The 20,273-nt window shown below is 46.8% G+C and overlaps 1 protein-coding gene across 2 annotated transcripts in view; it reads right to left on the bottom strand.

Annotated features, from left to right (window-relative positions):
* The window catches only part of PAK1 (p21 (RAC1) activated kinase 1), a 101,262-nt gene that overhangs the window by 14,945 nt on the left and 66,044 nt on the right, over nt 1-20,273 (bottom strand). For both annotated transcript variants that reach the window (XM_083609937.1, XM_083609938.1), the window contains 7 exons: nt 18,474-18,574; nt 17,074-17,221; nt 15,807-15,844; nt 8,912-9,028; nt 6,927-7,104; nt 4,203-4,266; nt 192-240 (listed from right to left, as the gene is read on the bottom strand). In XM_083609937.1, coding sequence (XP_083466063.1) covers nt 192-240; nt 4,203-4,266; nt 6,927-7,104; nt 8,912-9,028; nt 15,807-15,844; nt 17,074-17,221; nt 18,474-18,574 — 695 coding nt within the window. The remainder of the gene's footprint in view (nt 1-191; nt 241-4,202; nt 4,267-6,926; nt 7,105-8,911; nt 9,029-15,806; nt 15,845-17,073; nt 17,222-18,473; nt 18,575-20,273) is intronic.

Raw genomic sequence — 20,273 nt, 5'->3', positions numbered from 1 at the left:
AGGAATAATTACAATTAAGTCTCTAGTCGTCTGAAGCTGGATCTAATTTAAGTTTCCAACTCTTGTGTCCTTTGTCACAATTCTGAATTGGAGAGAATCGGGCAGCAGGGATCAAGAAGAGAGGCTCAAAATCAAAGCAAGAACATCTCTCATTTAGTGAAACGGGCTCCAAGTATCCCCGTAACACTTACCTCCTGTCCTGTAGCTACATCGATTGCCGTGTAAACTGTCCCTGAAGCTCTGAAAGAAAGGACAACCAGTTAAGGCATGCTTTTATTGTAAATGTTCAATAAATAAATGTTCATAAATGCACAAGGTAAAACACACGTCCTCAAGTATATAAATCCCACATCTGATATAGTACAGGAAAGCAATCCTGAAGCCATCTTGATTCTTCATGACCCCAAATATTTCCTCTGCGGAAGGAAATATCTTGGCGAAACCTTTCCCCTTAGTTCTTTTCAGTTACAAATCATACAAATCCTGTCTTAAGGGCATATTTTCTGTATGAATAGGGTACGGCCTGTGACCTACTTACCATCTCAAAAGAATTGCCAGAAAACCCAGGTAATGCAATCGTTAAAACATTATCAGGTCATCTTGACAGACAGGAGAGAAGCTGCCTCTTTCTCTGATGTATGAATGGTGCTTTTTGGATGGTCTTTAGCTAAGGGGTTGGGCAACGCCTAAAATAATTAAAGGTTCCTGTGCACTTAGTTCTTTGTCCTCACCTCCTTGCAAGGGGGGGGGTGTCTCTGCTGAAACCTAAAAATAAAGATCTGCCTTTCTTCCACTGGATCCTCCTCCATCCATTATTCTCTGACCGATCATGGACTTTTTGTTGTTGTTTAGTCGTGTCCGACTCTTCGTGACCCCATGGACCAGAGCACGCCAGGCACTCCTGTCTTCCACTGCCTCCTGCAGTTTGGTCAAACTCATTTTAGTAGCTTTGAGAATACTGTCCAATCATCTCGTCCTCTGTCGTCCCCTTCTCCTTGTGCCCTCAATCTTTCCCAGCATCAGGTTCTTTTCCAGGGAGTCTTCTCTTCTCAGGTTTGATTTTCTTGCAGTCCATGGAACTCTCAAGGGTCTCCTCCAGCACCATAATTCAAAAACATCAATTCTTCGGCGATCAGCCTTCTTTATGGTCCAGCTCTCACTTCCATACATCACTACTGGGAAAACCAGAGCTTTAACTATACGGACCTTTGTTGGCAAGGTGATGTCTCTGCTTTTTAAGATGCTGTCTAGGTTTGTCATTGCTTTTCTCCCAAGAAGCAGGCGTCTTTTAATTTCATGACTGCTGTCACCATCTGCAGTGATCATGGAGCCCAAGAAAGTAAAATCTCTCACTGCCTCCATTTCTTCCCCTTCTATTTGCCAGGAGGTGATGGGACCAGTGGCCATGATCTTCGTTTTTTTGATGTTGAGCTTCAGACCGTATTTTGTGCACTCCTCTTCCACCATCATTAAGAAGTTCTTTAATTCCCCCTCACTTTCTGCCATCAAAGTTGTGTCATCTGCATATCTGAGGTTGTTGATATTTCTTCCGGCAATCTTAATTCCAGCTTGGGGGGCTCAGAATCCCTTGGGGAGATGGGCAGCAAAAGCCAAATCCAAATCTTTCTACAACAGCATTAACACACTAAATGATCAATAACACACTAGACTATGGGTGATATCCAACTTTAGGCAACTTCAGAACAGACCCATAGAAATCCATGGACCTAATGGGTCTACACTGTGACCAAGATTTAGTTGTGTGTCACCCCGTGAGTTGTCACACAATAATCTGCGTTGCAGGGCACTGCCATGACTGCAAAATGACATTGCTGCTCTAAGAATACCAGGGAAGCTAGTTAAATAACCAGTCGCCCCCGGGTAACAGGAACATAGGAAGCTGCCTTATACAGAATCAGACCATTGCTCCATCTACCTTAGCACTAGACAGCACCTAGACAGCATCTTAAAAAGCAGAGACATCACCTTGCCAACAAAGGTCCATATAGTTAAAGCTATGGTTTTCCCAGTAGTGATGTATGGAAGTGAGAGCTGGACCATAAAGAAGGCTGATCGCCGAAGAATGGATGCTTTTGAATTCTGGTGCTGGAGGAGACTCTTGAGAATCCCATGGACTGCAAGAAGATCAAATTGATCCATTCTTAATGAAATCAGCCCTGAGTGCTCACTGGAAGGACAGATCCTGAAGCTGAGACTCCAATACTTTGGCCACCTCAGGAGAAGAGAAGACTCCCTGGAAAAGACCCTGATGCTGGGGAAGATGCACAAGGAGAAGGGGACGACAGAGGACGAGATGGTTGGACAGTGTTCTCGAAGCTATGAACATGAGTTTGACCAAGCTGCGGGAGGCAGTGGAAGACAGAAGTGCCTGGCGTGCTCTGGTCCAGGGGGTCACAAAGAGTCGGACACGACTAAACAACTAAACAACAACAACACCTTAGCACTATCTGAACAGACTGGGAGTGGCTCTCTAAGGTTGCAAGCGGGGAATGATCCTATCTGGAGATGCTACTGGGGTTTGTACCGGGGATTTTCTACACATAAAGCAGTATTCTGCAACTAAGCTATAGGCCTTCAGGGGAAGTTAGCCTGTTGCAAGCCAGACTCAGCTAAAAACAACCACAGATAGAGGAGAGTTTGGAAAAAGAATAACTCAAGTTAAGTGGCCTGCAAGTAACTTAGGTAAACAAAAGCTTGGTAGTCAGTAGGAGGAAGCCAAGGTTAGTCATTCCAGCAGAGCTTCAGAATTCTTGGGTTTTTCACTGAGGCTTTGTTTCCCTTTGGCGGCATCACTGCACAGCAAGAGCCAATTGGTTGTATGGCGCCGTGACATCATTCTGCTCTCACGACCATCGCTAATTGGTTGGGATCACGCTGGGAGGGAAAGTTAGCAGCCCCAGAATAGAGAAAGCGAACACAATAGCTGTGAGTGTCAAGAGCGTTTGTGCGCGCGCACACACACAAAAGGAATAGTGTGCGCACCTTTTCATCCTCGCTGTTTTAGAGGCAAACATTCAGCTAATTTTAACACGCTTAAGCTTGGCTTTCTCTGAACTGCTCTCTGCAAACGCTTGCCATCTCATTTCATGTGACATCGAGGCAAACTCTCGCCTCGGCTGAAGATTTTCACAGCTCGGACTGTGAGTCAACCTCTTCACCAAGCCCCCATAGGTAAACAGGCGCGGTGCAGAGGCCTCGCCGCGCGGAGACTGACTTCCACGACATGGCACAGCTTCTGATTGGCTGCAGGAAGCTGCGGACACCTCTGGACACTGCCTCTTCCTTCCCGCTAAGGTGGTCAAGAGGGAGGAAGCGGCAGAGCAGGAAGGAAATGGCAGCGGTGTGGAGGCTGCCTCCGCCACCCAGGCCAGCGACCTAGGCTCTGTGCCCCACAGAGACAGAGGACACAGACACTGCCAAAGACAAGGCAGCGCCAGCGGCTGCAGCATGAGTGGCATAGGCGGGGGGACCTTTTGGGAGGCGGTGGGTCCAGCCCCCCACAAGGTCTAAGGGACAGTGGACCTGCCCCCTCCTGAAAAAGTTTGCGGACCCCTGCTCTAAACTAATGTTCAAAATCTGGGCTCGTCTTATACACGGATAGTATCTCCCCCCATTTTCTTAAATCGGAGTCCCCCCCAAAATAGGGGGCGTCTTATACATGGGGGCGTCTTATAGACGGGAAAATACGGTATATGCTTTGGTTTCTTTAAAACTGCTTTCTGCCAGAAGATGTGTGTGGATTTGAGCCAATCAAATCAACTAAGACTGCTTTTTCACAGCTCAGTAGCTGGAGAGCATGAGACTCGTAATCTCAGGGTTGTGGGTTCAAACCCTACATTGGGCGGAAAGATTCCCGCATTGTAGGGGGTTGGACTGGATGACCCTCAGGGTCCCTTCCTACTCTGCAATTCTATGATTTTATAGAACTGTAGAGTCATCTCGTCACACCTAATCAAACTGGGAAACAGCCCAGGGATTTTTTAATTTTAATAAGTCACAATTGTGTTCAGGCGTTCAGTCACACACCTGAGAGCACAAACAATTGGGATTCAGTAATAAGCCATCACAACTGGTCGCTATGCTCTAGCAAAGGATAAAAGGCATTTTGAGCAATTCCAGATCCATGCTCATTTCATCCTGAAGGCAGAAGAGGTGAAGGAAGCCAGAAACCATATACTAACCCTTGCCCGATCTTCTCAAAACTTGTATATTTCTTCTTGGGGTCACCCACACTCACAATACCTCCTTCCAAAAAAAAGAAGGAAAACAAAAATTAGGATAAAATGAAAGAGCTTTGGAAGGCAGATCAGCTCTCCTGAACAAACAAATTCAAAAGCAAGCATGACAGAATCTGAGCTCACTAGAGCTCCTTGCAAGACCTCAGACCCCTGGGAATGCTATTAGCTTTGCTAAGCAGATAAACTAAGGACACGTTCACCTGGTGCCATCTCTGTTGCCTCTCAGGCACTGGGCAAAACTGTTCCTGTTGTCTTGTGATTTAAAGTTCCCTGGTATTCAGGAATATTGCTTTAGCTGTTAGCTGATACATTAATCAATGTGCCGTTGCTCCTTTCGTCCTTTATATGAGCTGCCTTCAGGGTGCCTGCATCAAATTGTCAGGAGCTCGTCCTACACTTGAGTAGCACCCTGGCAGAGACACATGCCCGACTGGCATGTTCTTTCCCTCCTGGTCAATCGTTCGGGAGCTTCGAAAGCTTTATTCAGCCCGAACATCACAGCGACCAATGCCAACAGACATCGGCACACTTAGGGTCTTCGCAGTTGTGTAACAGACCTCAGGAACTCAGCATTTTGGCTAATCGACTTTATTTACCTATAAACACACACGGAGCACTGCAACATGGCTCCCTCTCTCTCTAGCATCAGGCAGCAAAGAGAAAAAGAAAGAAGGGCAATATAGTCCCACTTCATGGAACACAGTAACACAAACATCCTGTCTCCGTCATTTCCCACTTTGTGGAGTCAAAACATACCATGTCGTGTGATAGGCAAAAATCCCATGACTGCAATCATGGAGCAGGAATTCTAACACAAATATGCATTATATACGGGGTATATATGAGTCCCGTGCTGATCCCAATCCACTACAACTAAGACATATGAACAGAAATTATAAGATATGTCTCATAGATGGGAGAGATGGCCCTTGCGACTCTACAATTCTACGATACCGAGCAAGTTGTCTGTGGGGTGTTTTTGGACGGGGACGCTCTAAAGGTTGTTGATTTCAAACCCTAGGCTTCATCAAAGTCTGCAAATACAGTGGTACCTTGGTTCTCAAACACCTTGGTACTCAAACAACTCGCAACCCAAACACTGCAAACTCTAAGAGTTCCGATTTGCGGACTTTTTGCAGAAGCCGAATGTGGTCCGTTTTGAGTGTTACGTTTCCGATTTGAGTGCCACACTTCCGTTTTGAGGGTTACACTGAGGTCTGTCTGTTTTTGCTATTTATTTTGCGTTTTTGCGGATCTTTTTTGTTTTTGTGACTGTGACTGTGTGGAACCCAGTTCAGCTACTGATTGATTAATTGATTGTGTGACCGCAGTACATTGTTTATTGCTTTCATTTTATGGATCAATGGTCTCGTTCGATAATGAAATTCATGTTAAAGGTAAAGGGACCCCTGACCATTAGGTCCAGTCGTGACCGACTCTGAGGTTGTGGTGCTCATCTCGCTTTATTGGCTGAGGGAGCCGGAGTACAGATTCCGGGTCATGTGGCCAGCATGACTAAGCCACTTCTGGCAAACCAGAGCAGCGCACGAAAACGCCGTTTACCTTCCCGCCGGAGCAGTACCTATTTATCTACTTGCACTTTGATGTGCTTTCGAACTGCTAGGTGGGCAGGAGCAGGAACCGAGCAACGGGAGCTCACCCCGTCGCGGGGATTCGAACCGCCGACCTTCTGAGCGGCAAGTCCTAGGCTCTGTGGTTTAACCCACAGTGCCAACCACTGAAAATTCATGTTAAGTTGCTGTTTTAGGGGTCTTTTTTAAAAGTCTGGAACGGATTAATCTGTTTTGCATTACTTTCTATGGGAAAGCGTGCCTTGGTTTTGGAACGCTTTGGTTTTGGAACAGACTTCCAGAACGGATTAAGTTTGAGAACCATGGTTCCACTGTACTTCTCTCTTGCGCATGGGCGTGAATGCATTTTGGCGTCATAAGGAACAGCGCTCACTGTCCGGACATCTGAAATAGAGGGAATGTCATGTGAAGGACAGGTCTACCAGCAGGCTAAACAAAATGCCCAGGTTGGGCCATAGTATGCTTTCCAAAATATATAGCTTCAAGGAGTGAGGTGTGGGTCAGAGAACAGGCAGCAATGAGAGGGCTGTTGCATTCGCACACGACCAGAATGCTTTCTCGAAGCGTCTGGTTTGCCACTTTTGGAAAACAGGATGGCTTTGTTCCCATCCAACAGGGCCACTCTTGCATATGAAATGTTTTTGCATTCGCCAGCAAGGCTAGAATACAGCCTCACACATCCCAGGGTTTGGAAACTGAAAGGAGCTTCTAGGGTGGCTCTGACATTCACACCTAACACACAAACACACACAGAGAGAGAGCATCTCTCCTCCTTTGAAGAAGCTGAACCCACCAGCTGACACCATTGTGAGAGGATTCAGAAAGGTGGGGTTCTTTTAAGAACGAAAACATCTCTTCGGTGTCGTGAAAGTGCTAAATTTTGCACAATGTGGAGCCTGGGGAGAATGTGTGTGTGGTGTGTGTGTGTGTGTGTGTGTGTGTGTGTGTGTGTGACAGAGATAGAGAGAGAAGAGTGCAGTTGTCAAGTGGCAACAACCTCACAGTGTGAGGCGACCTGAAATATATCCATTTCCCTGAGGTTCCATTTGAAAAACCCAGCAGTGAGAAGACGTACTTAATTTCTCCAAGATTTCCTCGTCTGTCATTTTGGGTTTCTTTTTCTGCTTCTCCGTACTCCTCGCCAACGTGTCTGGAGGGGTCGTGCTGTTTTCGGAAGGCGATGGGATCGGAGAGGTGGCCACGTCTCGGGTCAGGGCTGGAGGAAGGGGTTCGATCACCGACCGGGTGTATATCTGCGGGGAGGGGAGGTAGAATAGATATGTAAATAGTTCTGAGGTGAATCAGACACTACAAGCGGCTAAAAAGGAGGTTCTCGCTTAGTCCCAAACTTCCTGAGATTCACCACTGCAGTACACAGTGCTGCAGCCCTGTGAAAAGTGACTCCAAAACTGCAAATCCAGTGGGTGGGTGTTTAAAAGAGTTGGCCTAAACAGGCATGGCCAAATTTGGCCCTCTAGCTGTTTTGGGACTACAATTCCCATCATCCCTGACCACTGGTTCTGTTAGCGAGGGATGATGGGAGTTGTAGTCCTGAAACAGCTGGAAGGCCAAGTTTGGCCATACCTGGCCTAATAGGTCTGCAAAAATGGCTTTTAGAAGTATATCTGTGTGGGAAAGGAGATTAACATAGATTTTGGGATCTGCTGGGAAGAGCCTCTAGGCTATTGAAAATGGCTTGATTAGTAAGGAGGTGCGGTTAGGAGTGACATCTAGGTGATGACTACCGTATTTTTCGCTCTATAAGACGCACCAGACCACAAGACGCATCTAGTTTTTGGAGGAGGAAAACAAGAAAAAAAATATTCTGAATCTCAGAAGCCAGAACAGCAAGAGGGATCGCTGCGCAGTGAAAGCAGCAATCCCTCTTGCTGTTCTGGCTTCTGGGATAGCTGCGCAGCCTGCATTCGCTCCATAAGACGCACACACATTTCCCCTTACTTTTTAGGAGGGAAAAAGTGAGTCTTATGGAGCAAAAAATACGGTACTTTACATCTGCAAAGGGAGATTCGCACTGAAAACAACAATGAATTTACAAGCTGCAGCCTGGCTTCCTATAGTGGAGCCTGTCTCTAGGCCCAAACTGAACCTCCCTTCTCAAGCTACCATAGCAAAAGCTGAGATTTTTTCCTAAAGGAGACTTTCTTAACAACATGCTAAAAATGTTGTGATACTGTGAGAGCACGGAATAGAGAACTGAGTGCAAAATCCCAACTCCGTTCTGAAAAAGAAAAATACAAGCTTTTTATGGTTGGGGAGAGATGCTTAAAGCATCTGTAGAATCAGAGAGTCAGCTGAATGGTGCCTCCCTTTTTTGAGGGAAGGTTTCAGTGCCCTGCCTTAAAATGCAAAAGTATATTTGCTCAATTTGCATCTTTATATGCAGGTCACAGAACTCAGCGGTGACTTAGGACAGGCGTATGTTGTTCTGAATCTGGAGCGATGATAGTCCAGACTGTTGCTTTCATACCCTGCTAGCGAAAGTGTCTAGAGCAGCCTTTCTCAACCTGTGGGTCCCCAGATGTTGTTGGACTACAACTCCCATCATCCCTAGCTAGCAAGGCCAGAGCTCAGGGATGATGGGAGTTGTAGTCCAACAACATCTGGGGACCCACAGGTTGAGAACCGCCGGTCTAGAGTTTCTCAAACCTGGGTTTCTGGCCGTTGTTGGACTACAGCTCCCATCATCCCTAGCTAGCAGGACCAGTGGTCAAGGATGATGGGAATTGTAGTCCAAAAACAGCTGGAGACCCAAGTTTCAGGCATTTGGCTAGCCAGCTACTGAATAACATAAATCTGCACTTTTAAGCAGTGGAGCTGCGCTTCAGGGATGGAGCTGGGCAGAGTTCAAATCCCTACTCATAATTTATATAATTTATTATTATTATTATTATTATGGTTCCGTTCATGCAATGGATAGAGGCCTACCCTTCACCCAGAACGACATTATACTTGTGGGGCAGAAGACACCCGAATCAATTCTCCGAAGGCCCAGTGCCTTTACTCAAGAGGGAGCCCAGCCGCTTTGAAACTTCAACTTACGGACTTCGTGTGCTCGGGCCGGGGAGCGATGACCGGGGGAGGGGCAGCATCGTCTTCATCATCTTCGTCCTCCGACACAGGGGGCACGGCGGGGGTCTCGGATACCGCCTTCACATTCTGCATGGAAAAGAGAGGCGCTTAGGAGGAGGGAAACAAAACCACGGCAAGCTCTCAATTCAGCGCGTTTTAACTTGCGCGCCTTGACTTTCACACGCTCGTGCAAAACAAATTTAAGAATATTATAAAAGCGACGGGCATCTGGGGGGAAAAGGCTTTGGCAATCCCACCCGCCGTTGAACCTAATGTGTTTTGATTAGACGCTGCAGGCACGATCCCCAGAACCTGCGTGCAAGTTGTGGGCATACTGTATCTGGATGGAAATGTATAGCAGGCCATGGGTTGAAGAAAATGTTTAAATTAACATTTGTAAAAAAAAAACCCAGAAACATTTTTCTTAGGGATTGTAGGAAAAGACCTGCCAAGGAAAATCAAGAACATATTTATGTACGCGACAACGGCAGCAAGAGTCTTAATAGCACGAGGATGGAAGAATGAAGAAACCCCAGCAAAAGAACAGTGGCAAGAGAAATTGATGGACTATGCGGAACTGGCAAAACTGATGTACAAACTGCGTGATAAGGACAACTGTTTTGCCAAGGAAAGCCAAACTTTCCTCCTAATCAGTTTTTCTCCTGCTGGCAAACTCCAGCCGGCCTGTTTTCTTTCTTCCTCATAAAAAGAAGACACTTTAAAAAAAAGAAAGGAGGTGGGGGGAGACTGCGGACCTTGAAGGAAGTAATGTTTAGAATCATAGAATTGGAAGGGAACATGAGGGTCATCTAGTCCAACCCCCTGCAATGCAGGAATCTTTCGCCCAACGTGGGACTCAAACCCACTACCCGGAGATTAAGAGAACAGGGCTCTATCGACGATGTTACAAAAGCTAATGTATTTCAGGTCAATTTACTAGATCATGGGTGGGGGATGTTCCTGAGTCCGAGGGCCACATTCTCTATTGGAAGCCTTTCGGGGGCCGCATGCCAATGGTGGGCGGGGCCAGAGCAAGCCGGAAGCATTATCAGCATAGTTGACAAGAGAACAGGATGGTCCATTGAAAGGGGTCTGGGTTCGAGAGAGGGCGCATTGTGCTGCACAGCTGCAGTTTGCCCACCCACACGTAGATGGTAGGAAAGTACAGTGCTAATGTTGCAGATTTGCAGCCTATAAGGTAAAAAGGTAAAGGGCCCCTGGATAGTGAAGTCCAGCCAAACATGACTATGGGGTTGTGGCGCTCATCTCGCTTTCAGGCCGAGGAAGCCAGCGTTTGTCCACAGACAGCTTTCCGGGTCTTGTGGCAAAGCAGGACTAAACCGCTTCTGGCTCAATGGGACACCATGACAGAAACTGGAGCGCACGGAAACGCCATTTACCTTCCTGCCGCAGTGGTACCTATTTATCTACTCGCACTGGTGTGCTTTCGAACTGCTAGGTTGGCAGGGGCTGGGACAGAGCAACAGAAGCTCACCCCATCGCACAGATTTGAACCACCGACCTTCTGATCGGCAAGCCCAAGAAGCTCACTGGTTTAAACCACAGCACCACCCGAGTCCTTATCCCATCCTATCCTATTAGGTGGTCAAAGCTCAAGGTCCCTTGGTGGAATGCAATTCAGAAATCTTTCAGGTAACTCATAAGAATTTAAGCATGGGTGACTCAAGAATTATCTTAAACAGGCCGCCACCCAGACTGGACTGAGCAAAGAAGATACTCACGCTTAATATTTTGGTGGCAGCAAAGGTGGTCTTGGAAAAAAGGGACAGTATCTGTGTCGTCTATAAAGAATCACAGAACTGTGGGTTGGGAAGGGACCCCGAGGGTCATCTAGTCCAACCCCCCTGCAGTGCAGGAATTTCGACTAAAGCAACCATGACAGATGGCCACCCAACCTCTGCTTTAAAACCTCCAAGGAAGGAGAGTCCACAACATCCCAAGAGAGTCCGTTCCACAAGGAACGTCTTTTGGCGGCTTGTGAAACTGCATGTATGGATAAGGCTATAAATTGGGCATATTAAAGAAAGAGACATGCTTTTGAATTATGGTGCTGGAGGAGACTCTTGAGAGTCCCATGGACTGCAAGAAGAACAAACCTCTCCATTCTGAAGGAAATCAGCCCTGAGTGCTCACTGGAAGGACAGATCCTGAAGCTGAGGCTCCAGTACTTTGGCCACCTCATGAGAAGAGAAGACTCCCTGGAAAAGACCCTGATGTTGGGAAAGATGGAGGGCACAAGGAGAAGGGGACGACAGAGGACGAGATGGTTGGACAGTGTTCTCGAAGCTACGAACATGAGTTTGACGAAACTGAGGGAGGCAGTGGAAGACAGGAGTGCCTGCCGTGCTCTGGTCCATGGGGTCACGAAGAGTCGGACACGACTAAAAGACTACACAACAACAACAAAGAAAGAGACAGGTCGGCCAATTAAATTATTCAAAGAAAAGGCAACCATTTGTGATGTTTTGTAATCAGACCCGTGCTTCCAAAAGGCTGAACCTTCCCGTAACTTCAGGTGGTTATTATAATTTATAAACAGCCATTTATTTTTAAAACGGAAGCGCCGGGGGCAAGGGGAGGGAAGAGACTGTTTGCCACCGCCGCGCTTGAGAGTGAAGCCATTTCCCCCAGACTCGCTCTTTAGAAAAACCACCAGACGACATCAAAGGCAGTTCGTTGGCACAGCAACGTGCTTTTGCCATGCTAACGAAGGACACTTTGGCCGCCGGCCCACGCCAACTGCTTTGATTGCTCCGGTTATCAAAACGCTCGCTGGGCACTTTCTCGCTCGCTCTCCCCAGACTTCTTTTGTTCAGGAAGCGCTGCTGTCTCACCTGCTGGGTAATAAGAACGCCACATGCCTTTTCTACCTGACAAATAAAATGCATCCCAGTAGTGATGTATGGAAGTGAGAGCTGGACCACTTCCATTGCCAAAGAATTGATGCCTTTGAATTATGGTGCTGGAGGAGACTCTTGAGAGTCCCATGGACTGCAAGAAGATCAAACCGATCCATTCTGAAGGAAATCAGCCCTGAGTGCTCACTGGAAGGACAGATCCTGAAGCTGAGGCTCCAATACCTTTGGACACCTCATGAGAAGAGAAAACTCCCTGGAAAAGACCCTGATGCTGGGAAAGATGGAGGGCACAAGGAGAAGGGGACGACAGAGGACGAGATGGTTGGACAGTGTTCTCGAAACTACCAGCATGAGTTTGACCAAACTGCGGGAGGCAGTGGAAGACAGGAGTGCCTGGCGTGCTCTGGTCCAGGGGGTCACGAAGAGTCGGACACAACTAAACAACTAAACAACAATAAAACGCTTATTCTTGTAGATGGGCCAGGTGGAAAGATGTCGCCTCTACTGAAGTCTTGAAAAGAGTTTTGAAGGTGGCAGAAAGTGTCTGGGCAACTTCTCGCACCTTGCTGCTCCTGCAGAAAACTTATTTCTGGAACACTTGGGGAAGACAGGGAGAAGTTAAAACTTCCCTCAGTCCCTGATAAATCCACATTTTTAAGGAGGGCTTTTGATCCTATATCTCCGCTGCCTTGCAGGATATCATAGAATCATGGAATTGTAGAGTCGGAAGGGACCCCGAAGTTCATCTAGTCCAGGGGTCAGCAAACTTTTTCAGCAGGGGGCCAGTCCACCGTCCCTCAAACCTTGTGGGGGACCGGACTATATTTTTTTGGGGGGGGGGGGATGAACGAATTCCTATGCCCCACAAATAACCCAGAGATGCATTTTAAATAAAAGCACACATTCTACTCATGTAAAAACACACTGATTCCTGGCCCGTCCGTGGGACGGATTGGGCCAGATCTGGCCCCCGGGCCTTAGTTTGCCTACCCATGATCTATTCCAACCTCCTACAGTGCGGGAATCGCAACTAAATCACTCATGACAGATGACCATCCAACCTCTGCTTAAAAATCTCTGAGGAAGGAGAGTCCACAACAATATCTTCGGCAGAAGAAAAATGAGCACGATCTCTCCAAAGTGAGGAAGCCAGATGAATGTGTAGGTGTTAAATACAGATGTCTAATTTTAGTCGTTCTTTGGAAGAGATAGTTTTAATGCAATTACATCATGCCTACTATTTTTCCTGCACTTGTTTTCGATTTCAACTCGAGTGTGTGTGTTTGTGTGTGTGTGTGTGTGGTTTTTTTCCTTTCTTCCAGTAAGAACAGAACAACAACCACAGTAGCAAAACTAGATCAACTTCCCAATTTGCAAAACAGTTTTTCCAGCCCTGCCGGTTCTCCCTGACTTCAGATTCATTTCACGTCCCCTCTGCCCTTAGGCTCACCTGAACTTTTTAAAAGGGGAAGCAAACTTCTTGAGCTGCTGTTTAACACTTTGAATTGTGCTCAGAAACGTACTGGGAGCCAGTGTAGGTCTTTCAAGACCGGTGTTATATGGTCTCGGCGGCAGCTCCCAGTCACCAGTCTAGCTGCCCCATTCTGGATTAATTGCAGTTTCCGAATCACCTTCAAAGGTAGCCCCACGTAGAGTGCATTGCAGTAGTCCAAGCGGGAGATAACTAGAGCATGCACCACTATGGCGAGACAGTCCGCGGGCAGGGAGGGTCTCATCCTGCATACCAGGTGGAGCTGGTAGACAGCTGCCCTGGACACAGAATTGACCTGTGCCTCCATGGACAGCTGTGAGTCCAAAATAACTCCCAGGCTGCGCACCTGGTCCTTCAGGGGCACAATCACCCCATTCAGGACCAGGGAGTCCTCCACACCTGCTCGCCGCTTCTCCCCCAAAAACAGTACTTCTGTCTTGTCAGGATTCAACCTCAATCTGTTAGCCACCATCCATCCTCCAACTGCCTCCAGTGAGTGTAAGTGAGCAAACTGGCCGAAATAGAAGGTGGGTATACTATGGCCACCATTGGGGTAGCACAGAAAAGGTATCTTAAAGGAGATTACCCATTCACTTGCACATCTGCCACGGTGGGATGGGAGAGGTGGAGGCTGGAAAACGAAGATGTGATGCCGGGATGGGGAGCCTATTTCTCTCCAGCTCCTCTCGGGCCCCAAAGCCCACCAGCCCCAGACATGATGGGAGCCACAACCCGAGTGCCACAGGCCCCCATCCCTGATGCAACAGCACCTATCACAATGCTCTCTTTATGCCAGTGACATCGGAGGGACCTAATCTCACACAAACTGGGAAGCAGGGCAACAGATAATCCAAAACTCCACATACCTATCACCCCTTTCCCTTCAGAACAGGACATAAAGTCTTCTCACACATTCGGCTGAAAGCCATCAAGTATTTGGAGATGGCGTTTATAAGTGGTCCATGTTTCACAAGCATACAGTAACGTTGGTAGTACAATAGCTTTGTAAATGAGTATTTTGGTTTCCCTACGAATGTTGCGGTCCTCAAACACTCTGCACTTCAACCGGGAGAAAATTGAAAGATTCCATCAATGGCGTCTCCAAAAAATTCTACATATCACTTGGAAAGACAGGCGAACTAATGCCAGTGTACTTGAAGAAGCAAATATCACCCATGTTGAGGCAATGATTCCTCAACATCAACTTCGTTGGACTGGTCATGTTGTGTGGATGCTTGATTATCATCTTCCAAAGAAACTGCTCTATTCCGAACTTAACAATGGAAAGCGTAATGCTGGTGGTCAACAAAAGAGGTTTAAAGACTCTCTCAAGGCAAATCTATAAAAAAAAATGTAGCATATACACTGAAAACTGGGAAACACTGGTCTGCGAGCACTCCAGTTGGAGATCAGCCTTTACCAAAGGTGTCATGGACTTTGAAGACATTCAAACTCAGGATGAAAGGGAGAAACAAGCTAAGAGGAAGGCACGCTTGGCAAACCCTCACCATGATCAACTCCCACCCGGAAACCAATGTCCCCACTGTGGAAGGATGTGTGGATCCAGAATTGGCCTCCACAGTCACTTACGGACTCATTGTTAAAACCGTGTTTATGGAAGACAGTATTACTCGGCTATGAGGGATCGCCAAAGAAGAAGAAGAAAATTTGGTGTAGTGATGCGGGTTAATGGGGAACCTTTGGCTCCCTAAGATGTTGCCATGCTATCTGGGGCACATGCAAACTGGAGTCCCTCAATATTGAAAGCGTCACACAGGTTCTGCATTCCAAGTGATGACGATAGGGCTTGGCAGCATGCAACAACCAGCAGATTGCCAGAAGAGAGAAGAAGAGTTTGGATTTGATATCCCGCTTTTTGGTCTCAAAGCGGCCAACAATCTCCTTTCCCTTCCTCCCCCACAACAAACACTCTGTGAGGTGAGTGGGGCTGAGAGACTTCAAAGAAGTGTGACTAGCCCAAGGTCACCCAGCAGCTGCATGTGGAGGAGCAGGGAATCGAAACCGGTTCACCAGATTACGAGACGACCGCTCTTAACATCTACACCACACTGGCTCTCTAAAGGAGAAGAGTTTGGATTTGATATCCCGCTTTATCACTACCCGAAGGAGTCTCAAAGCGGCTAACAATCTCCTTTCCCTTCCTCCCCCACAACAAACACTCTGTGAGGTGAGTGGGGCTGAGAGACTTCAGAGAAGTGTGACTAGCTCAAGGTCACCCAGCAGTTGCATGTGGAGGAGCAGGGAATCGAACCCGGTTCACCAGATTACGAGTCCACTGCTCTTAAACCACTATGTCACACTGGCTCTGTGGCACTGGCACTGCCAGGTGCTTAGGAACCACTGAGCAAGGTGGTTTTGCAGACCCCAGATTCCCCACCCCTGAGTTAGGGACATATCAGCCTCCTGGTTTTAGCGCTGACTCTGCCTGCGGCTGCAGCCTTCAATATAGCTACGAGACTAAACTTAGACTTACCAGTGTATTGGAGGAGTTATAGTCTTCTGCAGATTTATCTGGAAGGGGACAGAAAAACAGAACACCTTTCAGATCCCCTACACATGAAATCAAATGAAAAGCAAAGGCAATCCAAATCAAACCACTGAAGACCAATTCTCTAAAGTCACCAACAGAAAAGGCAAAGAGACTAAATCTGCAGAGCCATTCGTTTCAGAACAACCTTTCCTCCATAAGAACTTTGTAACCAAGAGCTAGTGCTGGAGTTTGCTTTCTTCCTCCTCCCTCCCTATCCCTTTTCCTTTTGTGCTGTTTTTCTCATTTTAGGCCAAAGGCAGAGAGCATCATAGAACTGACCACTGCAAACTGCTCTGGCTGCAGAGTGGGGTAAAAATACTTTAAATTAATAAGGGTTACACACTTTTAGTCCCCCATCAAAGACTTCTCACATTAAAGGAAAAGGTAAAGGAACCATTGACCATTAGGTCCAGTCACAGACGACTCTGGGGTTGCGGCGCTCATCTTGCTTTATTGGCCGAGGGAGCCGGCATACAGCTTCCGGGTCATGTGGCCAGCATGACTAAGCCGCTTCTGGCGAACCAGAACAGTGCCTGGGAACACCGTTTACCTTCCTGCCGGAGCGCTACCTATTATCTACTTGCACTTTGACGTGCATTTGAACTGCTAGGTGGGAAGGAGCTGGGACTGAACAACGGGAGCTCACTCCATCATGGGGATTCGAACCGCCAACCTTCTGATCGGCAAGTCCTAGGCTCTGTGGTTTAACCCACAGTGCCACCAGTGTCCCTAAACATCACATTGAGGAAGGGCAAAAACAGACCTGCTTCAACCACCAAGAAGAGAGCACCTACCATCTCATTTTTAATCACTTAAAACGTTCAAAAACCAAAGCGTGGCTTCTGATTGGCTGCAGGAAGCCCTGTTGGATGTTCAGCTTGCAAAAGAACGTTCGAAAACCAGAACACTCACTTCCATGTTGCGTTCTTTCGGGAGCCGAAATGTCCGAGAACTGGGCTGTTTGAAAACCAAGGTATGACTGTACTATTGAATTTACCTTAACCCTCCTAACACACACACACATATATATATAAATAACACCACCAGAACATCCAGCAGGTCGATTTGTAGCCAGGATATGTGTAAATTCTCTTGGTGTCTCAAAAAAAACAACAAATACCCCACAGGCAAGCCAAGTAAAAGCTGACCAAGTGCACCTGACTACCTGTGCACGCAAGGGTTTTTCATCCATCCATTCATCATGACCTACCTGTGAAGCTCATATACTTCTGGCTATTGGAGGTCTTTTTGGAATTGTAGAACTCTAGGACGTCGAGCACGGCCTGAGGGTTCTTCTTCTGCTCCGATTTGGTGATGTTGGAGGTTTGCAGCAAGCGGGCCCATTGCTCAGGCATCCCCTGGGAAGACGACAAGCAGCGCAGCCATGAGGACAGTTTTGTAGCAACACGGGAAGATGCCTCACACAGAGTCAGACCATATAGCTCAGTACTGTCTGCACTGAATGGCAGCAGCTCTCCAGGATTTTGAATGGGGAGAAATCCCGGCCCTGGCTGGGAATGCCAGGAACTGAGCCTGAGACCTTCTGCACGCAAAGCAGAATGTAATAAACAACAACAACAACAATTTATTATTTATACCCCGCCCATCTAGCTGAGTTTCCCCAGGCACTCTGGGCGGCTTCAAATCAATTGTTAAAAACAATACAGCGTTAAATATTAAGAACCGCAGAGTAGGGCTGGGAGATACCGTATTTTTCGCTCTATAAGATGCACCAGACCATACGATGCACCTAGTTTTTGGAGGAGGAAAACAAGAAGAAACAGGTCCCTCGTAGCTGGGTGCAATCTGGCCAATGGGATGCAGTCCAAACGGTTCGAGGGACCTATTTATGCCCATGCACAGCACCCAGAGCTTCCTCTTTCGGAGCATGCATTCGGAACACCCGCCCACCTCTCCCTACTTTTAGGGCTTTGCGCTTGACCTTGCCTGTGAGGGGGTCGTGCCCATGCCTGAGTCCAGGGGGACATTTGGGTGGCGGAGATAGCCTATTCCCGGCTTTCCGCTTATCCAGGTGTTCACCCTTGGCTGACGTATGCTGGAACCCTGGGTCAGCGCTACCTGCATGGCAGGGAGCTAGTTGAACCAGAGCCTATGCAACCAGTCACTTTCTGTAATCAATAAAGTTGTGGCCTAAATTCTGCCAAAAACCAAAATTTGAGTCAAGTGTGAATCTATTTAGGGGGGAGGTTTCTGGGTCTGAACATGGCAATATAGTGCGAATCACGCTCTGTGTGTGTGCTATGCAAAAATCAGCTGATACCTCTACAAAGCTGTATCCTTATTTCAGATATCGTGACGTTATCAGTATACCGCTGGTGATAATATTGCAGTGCTGAAAACCAGGTATCGCCCAGCCCTAAAACGCAGGGTTTTTGTGAGGATAAAAGAGCAAGGGCAAGACACCACGGTGAGGCCCATGAATGAATCGCTGGGTAGAGAGAAAATAAATACCCCAACCATCAGTTACTAAATAGATCACCGATGGCCTGCAATTTATATCCATCAGCACAACAGGTAAGAACCGTCCACCATTTCCATTCATATCTCTCGCTGCCACCCCTCACCCCGGCTGTCCCCCATTCTCCTTACTGTGAATTCGCCTGTGACGGCATCAAACCCAACGTGAATCGTGTGCTCGAAGTCGGAAGGCAGGGAGATCTCAGGGCGCTCTTTCTCCTTCTTCTTGTTGGCTGTTTGAAGGGGAAGAAAAAAACCATCCCCAAAAGGGAAGGGACTACATTAGCCAGCACTGTTTCTGTCGATTTATATAGACAGACAAGATAGTTTATACTTGCTTCAAATCAAGTCTTACTGACTAGTGATTTAAATCAAATCCACCCTGGTTTGGAAAGCTCTGAGCCATGGGGAAAGAAGCTGCCATATTGATAAGGGGATTGGCGCACAAGATGGAATAAGCCCCCGCTCCCAGCTCTTTCTCAGCACAGACCAGAGAGCTCATGTTGTCAATCACCTGCAGGCTGCTGAACTACAACTCCCATAATCCCTGGGCATTTGCCAGCCTGGCTGGAGACGATGGAAGTTGGGTCCTGCAACATCTGCAGGGCAGCAGGTCCCCTATTCCTGCCCTAAGCAGGTTGGGAGCAGGTTATTTGACTTTACCCACACGGACCTGCTAAACCTCAAGAGCACTTGCACTTAGCAAACTACAGTTCCCAGGATGCTTCGGGGAGAAACCGTGACTGTAGAAAGTGCTAATGAAGTCCTTTGAATGCATAGTGCAGACGGGGCCTTAGTGAGCTAATAGCTACTACAGTCTCCTAAACAAGAGGGTAGGGCTGAGACTGATTTTTTTTTTTAATCCCCCAAGTTTTGTGGGCAGGCAGAAATCCAACTGGTATGGCTCTTCCTCAGCTAGAAACCCAAGAACATGGAAACGTTGCTCTTGTGGGCTGTGTCTGTCATGCAGCTGTTAAGCATGAAGGCAGCTAGGGGAGAGGAAGGAAACTCACAATAACATTTTAGAGTTATATAATTAACAAGTTTTAGGAGGAAGTGCGGAACTGTATAACTCTGACTGTGCAGAAAAAGTTAAATCTCTCAGCAGAGAATATTCTTTCGAACGATATACCTGCAGTATGGAAATTAACAACAGGACACCAAAAATTCTACGAGCCCTAATGGTAACCATTTTCCTTTCTCCTTCTGTGATGTGGACTTCCCTGGGTTTTTTCTGGCCCACGTAGGACCAGTCTGGATAGTTGGCCTTGGTGAAGATTTGACGTTTTCATCCCCAAAAAGTTTTTGATTTGAGTGTCTACTAAAATGAGGCTGCATTTTAATGTTGTACTTAATCTTGTTTTTAAGTTGTATTTGAATCAGTTGTTTTTACCTGGTGTTAGCCGCCCTGAGCCCGGTCTTGGCTGGGGAGGGCGGGGGGAAAAATAATTATTTTTATTTTTATTATTTTTATTTTTATTATTATTATTAAGAGTGATATTGACGAATTGGAAGACTATGAAAGCCTTGAATAAATGGATTGACATAATAATAATAATAATAATAATAATAATAATAATAATAATAATTTATTTATACCCGACCCATCTGGCTGGGTTTCCCCAGACAGCACTTGCAACTTACGAACGGTCTGCTTACAGATATACTTTGTTTGGATAAATATGATAACATTTTGAATGTCGTAGGCTATTAACGTTTATATATGCATTAAGATAATAACACTATATCAATTTATTTAAGAATGTATTATGGGAGTATATTACATTGCATTTTTGAAGATTCCCGCCCCCTCTTCTTTTACACATCTTTGTTCTCTCCCCCCCCCCATTTCCCCCTTTTTTTCTTCATACTACTTTGTTTCCTTTAAATGGTAATTCTTTCAGTAAAAAACATGAATACTAGAACACAATT

Source organism: Podarcis filfolensis (assembly GCF_964270895.1).
Source record: "Podarcis filfolensis genome assembly, chromosome: 4".
NCBI lineage: Eukaryota > Metazoa > Chordata > Lepidosauria > Squamata > Lacertidae > Podarcis > Podarcis filfolensis.
Note: the sequence above shows the minus strand (reverse complement) of the source record. Positions and strands in the feature narration are given on the sequence as shown.